Raw genomic sequence first — 12,306 nt, 5'->3', positions numbered from 1 at the left:
GGAGAAGCAGGTTCCATGCACCGGGAGCCCGACGTGGGATTTGATCCCGGGTCTCCAGGATCGCGCCCTGGGCCAAAGGCAGGCGCCAAACCGCTGCGCCACCCAGGGATCCCCTAAGGGCTCTTTTTGTTCCAGTTATCAGTCAGACTTAAATTTGGAGACTGGGACTAAGTAGTAACATATTTTCACCAAGACAATAAAAACTACATTTGCATTCTACCATGTAAATTCAAAACATCTATTAAGGTATGAAACCTAGTTTTAGAGAAGAGCCCACTGATAAAAAAAAAAAAAGGACTAATATGTCTGACTTCTCTAAATATTACGACTGACCATCAATAAGGCTGAATGTAGTAACTAGCTCAGAGGCAGCATTGCTTCTCTATGAGGACTAATCCAGGGAAGAGTCTGTTGAAAGCCTTCAGAGACTACCAAGCAATGCTAATAGGAAATGAACAAGAGAATTCATTTGGATGACAGAGATGGTTTGAGGCAGATTAATTTTAACATCATACTTGATTAATCTTATTAACAGGAAATATTTAAACTGCCTAATACTTCCGAACTTCACTGACAACATCATGAGAATGACCGTGATGGTGATGAATTTATCTTTATAGGGAGAATTAAGATATTCTTAAATTTTCTACCCTCCTATGAAAATACAATCTATTAGAATATGACTTAAAAATCAGAACAGTTAATGGGATGGACTCAGACTCAGCATGTCTTAGCATTTTTAAATTTCTTTTCTTACCTTGGCCTAGCAGGTTAACTGACCAAAGTAGTTTATTCTATGGCAATATAGATTTTGCATAATAAAATCCGTGCAGTGTTTGAATGTTATCAAAATGACTTACTTAGCTTAAACTTCTTAGATTGAAAAAATAGTTTGCCAGAGTGGTAAGAAGTTAATTTACATATGGGAAAACAAATCTGGAACATGGCTGTGAGCAATAGAGGTCTCCTCTATCTTTATTATTATACCATTTCCAAAAGGAATTTGAGGTGAGTTACAATGATGTAGGGGAACAATATAATAAAATCCGGAGGGAGGGAAAATAAACCTAGAACAAAGGCAGCATCTTAACATAGTCACATAAAATAAGAGCCATGGTCCCACCTGTCACTGCAGATCCCCTACCAGGTCGGGCCTGATGAGGATACTCAACTGCACAAGAATGATGGTACTGTGTATCTGGCTGCAGAAACAAAGAAAATATGACACACTTCTTACAATGTGACATTTCCCAAAGGATAATATATTAGTAGTATGTTTACAAGGGAAAACCTTGAAATCAGACAGTATTGTAAATGGCATTGTCTGCCAATCTGAGGGACAAGTTGGCTGAGTACACTCTTGTACATCAAGTAAAAAAAATCCCAAGCCAGGGACGCCTGGGTGGCTCAGCGGTTGAGCATCTGCCTTTGGCTCAGGGCATGATCCTGGAGTCCTGGGATCGAGTCCCACATCAGGCTTCCTGCATGGAGCCTGCTTCTGTCTGCCTATGTCTCTGCCTCTCTCTCTCTGTCTTTCATGAATAAATACATAACATCTTTTAAAAATTTTAGCACTTACAAATAATCCACATGGTTTAATATTTCTAAGCGTTTATAATTGGCTGCCAAGGAAATTTTATCTAATTTCAACAATCTGCTGTTTAAAACAACAATGGAGCCTTTTCAGCGACACAGATACCCATCACTTCACCTCCATACTTGAAATGAGACTCAATATGAAACCCAAACATTTCAGAATTATTTCTAGGAATTTAAAGATTTTCAGAACAGCTGAAATAATGAAATGCAAATATCAAAAAAAGTTGTGAATGCCGTCCCGCTGGTGCTTCTGGAATAAAAATTACCCCTCTCCGTTCTCTGTCAGAGCAATGCAATCAAGAGATTTCAAGAATTTTTTTTATGGTGAAGCCCCCTTTTTTTTAATTGGGGTCACCAAACTTCTTTATAGAGGGCCAAAAAGTAGATATTTTAGGCTTTGTGGTACATACTGTTGCAGCTATTCAACTCTGCTGTTGTGATGGGAAAGCAGTCATGATATGTAAGCAAACGAGTATGGTAGCTCTACTCTACAGAAACAGGAATTTTTGTGGTAAGCCAGATGTCGCATACCAACGGTTTGCTGACCCCTCTTCTAGAGGAGAACACCAGGGGGAGCTGAGTGCTAGTCTGGAAGTGCCCCGCCAAGAACTCCAATCTAGTGCTCTGAGTACCCTGAGCTGTCAACTACTCTCCCTTTGCATGTCAGCACATTGGGAGAGAAATAGCTAAGGAAAGAAATTCTTGTATTGTTATAAACATCAGAAAAAAGAAACTGAAATGTCTTAATGTGTTAGTTTAATTCTTAAGGCAACCAAAAATTATTTTTTGGCAACCAAAAATTAAATGTTTTATAGAGAATCTAGCTGTAGAATATAATCATCAAACACTGCTCAACAAATGCTCTGAATCAAATTATGAGAAGATGGATTAATAGAGGTTTTCAAACTTTCTAGGGTTCACATTAAGATTCAGAAATGCTCACATTTTCCTTTAGCTCCTGTTTTGGTGAATCTTCCCCTAAATAAAGCATCTTGAAGTCTGTTGAATAATGCCCCCGACCCCCAATCCCCTATCCCCACCAAAATTTATGCTTACCTGGAACCTGTGCATTTTACTTTATTTGGAAATAGGATCTTTGCAGATGTAATCAAGGTAAGATGAAGTCAGATTAGATTAGAGTTAGCCATAAATTCAGTGATTGGTATCTTTATAAGAGGGAAATTTGGACACAAACATATAGGGAAGACGGCTATGTGAAGGCAGAGGCAGAAATTGGAGTGATGTAGCTGCGGGCCAAGGAGTACCAAGGATTGCTGGCAACCACCAGAAGCCAAGAAGAGATAAGAAAACCTCCTCCCTAGAACCTGCAGAAGGAACATGGTTCTGCTGACACCTTGTTTGGACTTCTAGGCTCTGGAAATGACAATAAATTTCTGTTGTTTGAAGCCACCCAGTCTGTGGTAGTTTGTTATGGTAGGCCTCGGAACTTAACATGCTGTCTCATTAATTTGTTCTCACCACTCTCGGTGGTGGACTGTATGGTGCTTTAGGCTGATACAATTCACCAGTTAGAAGTTGGAATAAGTGGGCTTCAGATACCACCATCCTGGAAAGTGGTATTGGATTGGAGGTCCCTGGCTTCTGGGCACTGAGTGGTTCCAGATCCCCAAGCTCTTCAAGCCGCCTTGCCACAAAGCAGATCAAGTGGGGTTGAGTAAGGTCAGTGCATGACCTCCAATCTCCCAATAAGCTTTTTTTCTATTACTCAGTTAAAAGTAAAAGGGCCAGTAAATGGACATTAAAATGGTAAGGCGATTTGAGCATCTCAAACACCAATTTAAAAAAAGATGAAAGTCCTGACTTGGCATCCATCAGTCCACATAATTTGATACCACTTTTGGTGTAACTCCATAAGAGCAGTGTTAGAGAAGGAGTTATGCTGATTTGATGTACTGGAGTTGAATTTCTTTTTTTTTCTTTTTTTTTCTTTTTGCTTATTCTCAGAAATATTAACATTTAACAATTTAAGTTGTTTAGAATTTGTGACTAGGCATTTTACCATTTTCATTTTACCTTATTACCTTTTCTTATTTTCAATGGCAGAGACCAGTCAGAATTTCAATAAAATGTACTTACAACACTATTTTTATTGTTAAGAGTCTCTGCTTTTACTCTTGGTTGGTTAAGGCACTATGTGAAACCTTAAGTCTGCCAAACTAGTTTTTTTCTTTCCCCAGCTGTCAAGACAATAGAGGAAGTATGTCACTACCAAAAATGACTGAGTTGTGTTGGGCCTGGAGAAAAAGTCAGGTAGTAGCCTCTCCTGGGGCTGCTGATAGTTAGGCTCATCCACCACAGCACTTCGAGCTCGACTGGAGTCACCATGGGTTTTCTGCAGGAGAGACAAAAATTATAGAAACTGTTAAAACAACTTGTAGCAAAAGCTATGCATGTCCTCCATCAACCCAAGTAGGTATGGTAACTGCAGGCCAAGCAGCTCCAGTTCCATTGTCAGAGTTAGGACTCAGTTTGTACTTCTGACAAAAGGTATTATAAATCAATTCCAGAACAATGGACCCTGCAGAAGTACTGCCCATGAGGTTTTATCAGCACATGGAAAAGCAGGAGGAGAAAGACGTACCGTTTGTCTTTGTGGCCCCACAGAGCTCAAGTGTTCCACTTCAGCTGTCCCAATAGGGGGCAGCAGATTGTTTCGACTCATGGGCATTGGTGAGGGAGAGGAGAGCGAGTCCGTGGCTACTGGGCTGCAGATCCCACCAGCAAACACCAAGATATGAAAAACATAAAGTTACCACAATGCAAGCAAGCTGATTTAGAATCAAATAAATGAGGGAGATGAGTTTAATGTCATGCACAGAATGCTTTAAGTTGCCTATGTTTTTAAGTAAGGCAGTCACAGGATTTTGGAAAATTAGAGTTTGGGGGATTTTTTCATAGTATTTTCTGATTTTTGTTGAAACTTTTATTTTGGGCACACAGCAGAAGTTGACCCTTTGTCTCAAAGAATGCTGGACAAAAGCAGTTTTCCCTGTCTGGTGTTAATACTGGGTGTTAACCTATCAAGGATTTGTAATTTCACATCTGGTGGAATTCTCCACAGTTCTGGGACTTTTGGTTGTCCTTTTCAGTAATAACAGTAGTCCTTATCTACTGTTTTGCTTTCCATGATTTCAGTTACCCATGGTCACTGAGGTCCAGAAGTAGATGATCCTCATTCTGACGTATTGTTGGAAGGTCACGAGTAGCCTAATGCTGCATCACAGTCCCTCCATCATTAACTCACTTCATCTCATCACGTAGACATTTTATCATCTCACATCATCACAAGAAGAAGAGGAATAAGTGTGGTACAGTAAGATACTATGACCACATTCACATAAATTTTACTCCAGTATATTATAATTGTTCCACTTTATTATTACTGTTAATCTCTTACTGTACATAATTTAGAAGTTAAACTTTATCATAGGTATGTATAAGAAAAAACATGTAAGGTTTGGTACTATCCACAGTTTCAGATATCCACTGGGGGTCTTGAAACCTATACCCTTGGATAGGATGACTATTGTAATTAGGATTCCCAGGCAAAGTTCCTAAATGTTCCTTTTATGGTATTTCTAGTGGTTTGTAGCATTACTCATACTCAAGACAGTACCTAAAAATCAATGATACTTTCACGTCCCAAAAGAAAGAAGGTAATTTGTTTCTTTCCACTTTGAAGAAACTGTCAGAAGGTATGAAAGATTAATTATACCGCAAGAGAGCTCATCTTCAAGTAAGTGAATCTATATATTAATATCAACATCAACATAAAATAGATAAGAAAAATCTCCAGTCCTGACAAAGACTTTTGGTTGTTAATGGACATTTCTTTTAGTGAATCTTTTGGGATAAATTAAAACAAACTGAAAAATCAAAGTCAAGAAATTACATGTGCTTGATTTAAAAGCTGAATTCATGATCTTATACACTTGGTCATAGTCTTAGAATCATACATCCTAAACTGTTTTGTGAATCAGCAACTAATGAAAGAATTTTATTTAAAAGTAGGCTTCTAAGTATTTTTTACAAGGCTCAGAGTGAATTAAAGGTGGCAAAAGGGAAGAAAATATGGTTAGTGTCATTTCCTAAGAAGTGCTAAGGGATATTTTTCCCAGTATATAGACAAGTACTTATTTGAGATTAAAATGTTATTGTCAATAGAGTGAGCAAATCCCAGTGGTCAGAAAAATATTAAAGGGGAGTTAACTTATTTTGGGATGAATTTCACTGAACATGTACTCGCTAAGGAAAATGTTTAATAAGATACATATATCTTATTTCCTTCGATCAGTGTCACTGAAGTATTCTAGCCAACATTTTATTTGTATAAGTAAAAATCTTTAACAGGAAGATCCAATATCTGAATTGTATTCAAATTTAATCACATTTCTTTTTTGGATTTATTTTATTTTATTTTTTTTTAAAGATTTTATTTATTTATTTATTCATGAGAGACAGAGAGAGAGAGAGGCAGAGACACAGGCAGAGGGAGAAGCAGGCTCCATGCAGGGAGCCCGACATGGGACTCGATCCTGGGTCTCCAGGATCAGGCCCTGGGCTGAAGGCGGCGCTAAACCACTGAGCCACCCGGGCTGCCCTCTTTTTTGGATTTAAACCAGTGTACAGTCCATCATGAGAATATGTAATGATTAGTTTTTAGGCATATGTTTTAGTCTTACACTTAAATTCATCCTCTCTATAAAATTCTTCATTAGTTTTATGACAGTTTCCAAAAATTCTGCTTTTCAAACCTACATTCGGGGTCCTCTGAGGATTTCTTCCATAGGTCTTGGCGTTCCAGCGCATGAATGGCTTGTGCTGATGGGATGAAGGGTACGTGGTGGAGGATTGCGTCTCCTGGCAGATTGTGCTGTGTATGACAGAGCTGATATACTGAGCTCTAGGGCTCGATTTGGCCAATTTCGAGATGAAAGGATGGTACTGGATCCAGGTCTCATAAGTAACTTGTCATCAAGATCTCTAGTGGCCAAATCAGAAACCAACAATGAAATGGACATTGCTCTGTATAGGGAAACAGGACTCAAAGGCTTAAACTATAAAACATATTCAACGGAGAATAAAGCAAAAGTAACCTAGTTTACACAAGTCACGTAATCTAGTTTAGGCATGAGAACATGTTCTTAAATACCTCATTTTAATTGTACAGGTAATTTACTAGAATGGAGATTTGGTTGGGAAAGCTCATCCATTATTCACCAGGCATGACAGTCACTTCTTCAGTGACAGGCTAACCTGAAGAGTACCTACTCTAGAATGCTTCCCAGAAGTTCATCCTAGGGACTGAGATCCCTACCATATTTGAGGCATTCTTTGTGCTGAAGGAAAGGCTTAGTTGAAAGGCAAATAACTGCTGCTTAGGAAGTGTGGTACTAGCGAGGTTCCTGCTAGAAGAGGAAAATACTGAGCTCATTGGAGCCTGCAGGCATGGGGATTGGGTTCTTTGGAAAGCTGGAAGCTTGTAGACAAAGGATCCAGAGCCTCATGCTGCCCAGGGCACTAGGAATACGGTAGATCAGTTTGCATAAGCAATTGAAATACAACTTTTCTGTAAGTACTCTGGTAAATAGAATACCATGCCCAAACAATTAAGTAGCTTAAACTTTGCCCTACAGACTCAGGTTTTTATTTTTGTTTTTTAAGCAGAGGAGATATTTCTGTTGTAAGACCCCTGAGAGACAGTATTTGGATAAGGAAATGGAGAGAAAGTGAAAGAATTAAGCTCTACTACATGCTCTTTTGGCTTTTAGCAAGTTCCTCAAACTTGGTGACTGCTTTGGTCCTTAGTGCAAAATATACCTCAGCATTTGGAGGACCTTGAAGGGAGACTACCTACCAAGAAATGGAACTAAACCTTGAGTGTCAGTCACAGAGGTCGTGCTGGCCTTCTACCACCCTAACCATTCACTTACTAGCCTTTTCTTTGCACACCCTAACTGCTTTCTATTACAGTAGCTTTAGGACTTAGCTGCTCCATGCTTATCTTTATTTTGTCTTCGGGACTACTCATTCATAATCCTGGATTCAGTTATCACCTTTAGCCAGGTGACTTCTAGATCAATCTCCAAATCTGATGTCTTCCATGTTTCCGGTGAGATGGCTTGGCATTGTAAACTCAACACACCCCAAACCAAATGTATCTTTACCCTACAACAAACTTCCCTTGAGCTTTGAAATCTCAGAGCTGATTCTGGTTCCTCTATTTTTATAGAATCTGTCTTCTGGTGTGAATGTCTTCTAAAATATTCCATTCCTTTCTTATTCTTTGCTACAACTTGAGTATAGGCTTTTAGTAGCTGATGCTTGAACTCCTATATTAGACTCTTTACCTTCAGTTCCTCCTTCTTCAATCCAGTCTGTGTTCTTCTGCTATAAAATCTCTTTTAGATTCCTGACTTAAATACATGTGCTGCCCAAGTGAAATTGGGAAGTGTCAAATGGCATAATTACTTCAGAAAACTGTATGGCAGTTTCTTACAAAGTTAAACATACACTTACCCAAGAAAAATGAAGCCCATGCAAGAATATATTTATGGTGCCTTTATGCATAAGAGCCACAATCTGGAAACACTCCAAATGTTCATTAACAGGAGAATAGATAAATCGTAGTATGTTCTTACAATAGAATATTATTTGTTAATAAAAGAGAAGGTCACATGCCACAACATGCATGAATGGATCTCAAAAACATGGCATTCAAAACCGTCCAGTCTGGTCCGAACCTTCATTAATTTCATAGTCTTCTTTCCACTACTCACACCATGATCTATTTTAATTCTGGAAGATGGTCCATGATCTTTGGTCAGAAGCATTAAAATTCTGACCTCTTTTCTTACTGTAGCAAAACTGGTCTGCTTTCCCTTCTAAAGAGTCTGTATTTTTTGCCTCCGAATCTTTTCCCACACCATTCCTTCTATCTAGAATAGTCTTGTTGCTCTTCTCTGCTTATCCAAACTCCCATTTTGAAGGAAAAGTTCATACTATAGTTACCCACCAAAATGCCTCACTTCTTTGGGACTGCCATGCATTCACTCTGGGTACCACACACTTGACATTCAGTCACAAAAATGCACTATTTGGTTGAGTCTCTTTTTACCCATGTCTGTCTTCTCTTTCCAGTTACATTATCAGAAACCATTTCGCTTTAATGTTTTTACTCCCCAGATGTCTCTTTGATTGCTTGGTATGTACTCAATATATGTATGATGATTTGATTTATCTTTCCTTCTATTTCTCAGTGATCTACATAAATTCTAAAGTCTTAAAAATTTTACATTTCTTACAGTAGCTTGTCCATTAGGGAGAGATTTCTTGGCTGTAGAGGCATCCCATGAACCAAGAGACCATTCACATTTGGCTGATGACCACTTGCTGCTTGACAGAGATTCATCTATATGTCAAAAGAAAATGTTACTTGGTTGGTGAAGACATTTTCTGGGTTTCCCAGCTTTGCCAAATTTTCAGATTAGATAATCTGTACATTCTTCTCCTATTCCCCCTGCAGCTAAAGCCCCAAGTCCACTGTCAAGATGACAAGTCCAAGTCCTTTTCTCTTCATTTCTAAGTGACTGCAGGTAGGGGAAGCCTGATCAACTGAGATGAAAGCAGTTAACAGCCACTCTGATAGGGGAGAGAGGACTTCATTCCTATCATTATTTACATTACATTAGGGAAAAAAAAAACCCTACAAAATATGGAACAAATATAGGGGAAAAAAAACTAGAGTAAACTCAGACATAATCTCTTTCGTCAATCTTATTTATGCTCTACACAAACTAATGCTTTTCTTTCATGAGCAGTCATGACCTCAATTCTGAAGCCTCTTTTTTTTTTTTTTTTAAATTTTTATTTATTTATGATAGTCACAGAGAGAGAGAGAGAGAGAGGCAGAGACACAGGCAGAGGGAGAAGCAGGCTCCATGCACTGGGAGCCCGATGTGGGATTCGATCCCGGGTCTCCAGGATCGCGCCCTGGGCCAAAGGCAGGCGCCAAACCACTGCGCCACCCAGGGATCCCCTGAAGCCTCTTATTAGCAAGAGTTCATCTTATCCTAGTGTTAGAAGGACTTAATCTTCCTTGGACTGACACTGCCACCTTGGGGTGCTGTTGATTTTCTCTGTCAGATCATCAGTGCCCTTTCTGGCCATCTCCTCCTCTGCCATACCATGCATTTTCCTCCTATATTCTCTCAGAAATATTTGAATTAATGCTTTTCCTTCCTTTGGTTATTAATAGCCAGAAACATGTAGGTTATTCATTACTTAGGCTACCTAACCCATAGTCAGATCGCTTCATGTTAGAAGTATTTTATTACCACCGAAGGAACATTAGTTCACCAATTAATCCTCCAGTGTAATAAGATATAGATGGGCCTTGCTGGTTTTATTTTTAAATAAACCCTTGTAAATCCAGCAGCACAATATCAGGCCAGGATACAAAGCAAATACTAAATCTGGTAGTAAAGCCCAGTGTTGATAAGCATGGCTCAAGGGTTAGGACTCTCCCTCATTCTTTTTTTTTTTTTTAATTTTTTTTTTGCCACAAGTAACACTGGGAAACTATTAGGAAACAGCCTAGATAAGTCATGAAATCAGGCTCATCAGCCTTCTGCAAGAAATGGCCATGTTTATGCTTGTCCACGGACTTAACTGGGACTTCTTCCTTCCTTTGGTTTGCCTTTTATGCCTCAGTTATAATGAGTACAAAACCCCCCCAAAAGCAAAAAAGTCAACAGATTGAAATATCAAAAATAAAAACCAGGTAGGCTGAGATAAAAAGGAACGAAATGGACAAAATCATAGGATAGGATGTTAAGGCCTCAGAAGATCTGAGATTGTTCCCCTTTCAGTCATATCCTTTATTCTTCCCCAAACAGAATTAGGCTACCACATAGCTATTTCTACATTACATGACATATGGATGACTTTTAAAAAGAGCTGACTGAAAATTATCAACCCTAATTTGCTATTAATTTTTTTTTTTAATTTCCTTGAGAGAGAGCGCGTGTGTGCAAGCAAGAGCTGGAGGAGGGGAGAAGGGTGAGAGAATATTAAGCAGGCTCCACACCCAGTGCAGAGCCTGCCATGGCTCTTGATCACACCACCCTGAGATCATGACTGAACTGAAATCAAGAGTCAGATGCTCAACCGACTGAGCCACCCAGGTGCCTTGCTATTAATTTTTAAACTGAAATTAAACATCATTGCAGAGTCACTGGATTATTGTGATAAACACATAACTTTACTGAAAAAAAAAAAAAAACCTGAATCCTACATAATAAAATTAAAGCAAATAACCGAGCAAGCTGCTTCTGGCAAGAACAACCCTGGGTTCTCCAGGACTTCCCTGCACGGGACTTACTGGGTTTGAGGTTATGGGTGGCACCTTCGACTGTGGCACTGGAGGGAAGACCAGAGGTTGTGGCTCATTCAGCACACGGGGGCTTCCTGAAGCTGGTCTGGAGATGGCAGCCGTGCTCTCATCATCTGAGCAAAGGAGCAGAGTCTATAAGCCATGGGTATCTTTGGATTCAGAGCAAGACAGTGAAAAAAATTTTTCCCCAAGAATTCATAATCTAAGCCTTCACTCACTTTTGCAGCCCAATTTCATACCACCCTCATGTAGAAAAAAACCCATTTAAGAAGTTAAAGTGGTTTCCGAGGCTCATGAGGCAGAAGGAAAAAGATCTCTGGAGTAAAGCTGTCCCATAGAACACCTGGAGTTATAATATAATGGCTTCTGGCCACATGTGGCACTAGAGCCCTTAAAATCTGATTTGTTATTGAGGAACAGAATTTTATTTTTTTTTATTTTTAATTTTTTTTTAATTTTTTTTTTTTAATATTTATTTATGATAGTCACAGAGAGACAGAGAGAGAGAGAGGCAGAGACATAGGCAGAGGGAGAAGCAGGCTCCATGCACCGGGAGCCTGATGTGGGATTCGATCCCGGGTCTCCAGGATCGCGCCCTGGGCCAAAGGCAGGCGCCAAACCGCTGCGCCACCCAGGGATCCCCGAGGAACAGAATTTTAAATTTTAGTTAATTTTAATGAATAAAATGAATTTGACAAATTAAAATTTAAATAGCCAAACAGATTTGGAAAAGAAAAACTACAAAAGAGAAAATTGCTAAAATAAAAAAACAGAACTAATAGATTAGATACTGCTGAAGATATTAGTGAACTGGAAGAAAAAGATGTGAAGAAATAATTCTGAATTCAATCCAGAGGAAAGGAGATGAAAAATATGAACTGTACTCTAAAAAGTTAATTTTCCTGTATATAAATTATACCTTAGTTTTAAAAATGTACAAATAAAATCACAGTGAAACATCTTTTTACATGTTGACAATGAAATATTGATCAGTATCCTGATGAGATTGTGAACACAGGAACTTGTGTACTGTTAGTGGGCATGTAAAACTGGTACAGTCATGTTGGATAGTTTGGTGTGATCTAGTAAATTGAAGATACATATTCCCTAAGACCCAGCAACTCTATTCCTTTGTATATACACCCTGGAGGAAATTTTGCACATGTGTACCAAGAGAAATGCTCAAGATTGTTTTATAGCATCATTGATCATAATTGCAATACACTGGATTTGAGGATTTTAGCACTTCTTACCATCAGTTATGGCTCCAAAGTACAACTCAAGATAAGGAA

At 38.9% G+C, this 12,306-nt stretch overlaps 1 protein-coding gene across 6 annotated transcripts in view; it reads right to left on the bottom strand.

The window, feature by feature from the left end:
- Window positions 1–12,306, bottom strand: part of FAM149B1 (family with sequence similarity 149 member B1) — a 72,400-nt gene that overhangs the window by 1,352 nt on the left and 58,742 nt on the right. For 4 of the 6 annotated variants that reach the window (XM_038534328.1, XM_038534326.1, XM_038534331.1 and 1 more), the window contains 6 exons: window positions 11,003–11,127; window positions 8,925–9,031; window positions 6,379–6,603; window positions 4,202–4,325; window positions 3,830–3,952; window positions 1,124–1,202 (listed from right to left, as the gene is read on the bottom strand). In XM_038534328.1, the coding sequence (XP_038390256.1) occupies window positions 1,124–1,202; window positions 3,830–3,952; window positions 4,202–4,325; window positions 6,379–6,603; window positions 8,925–9,031; window positions 11,003–11,127 (783 nt within the window). The remainder of the gene's footprint in view (window positions 1–1,123; window positions 1,203–3,829; window positions 3,953–4,201; window positions 4,326–6,378; window positions 6,604–8,924; window positions 9,032–11,002; window positions 11,128–12,306) is intronic. The other 2 variants (XM_038534330.1, XM_038534327.1) reach the window with 2 other exon arrangements.

The sequence above is a fragment of the Canis lupus genome, chromosome 4 (assembly GCF_011100685.1).
Source record: "Canis lupus familiaris isolate Mischka breed German Shepherd chromosome 4, alternate assembly UU_Cfam_GSD_1.0, whole genome shotgun sequence".
Taxonomy (NCBI): domain Eukaryota; kingdom Metazoa; phylum Chordata; class Mammalia; order Carnivora; family Canidae; genus Canis; species Canis lupus.
The sequence above is the reverse complement of the archived record's forward strand: the minus strand, read 5'-3'. Positions and strand labels throughout refer to the sequence as shown.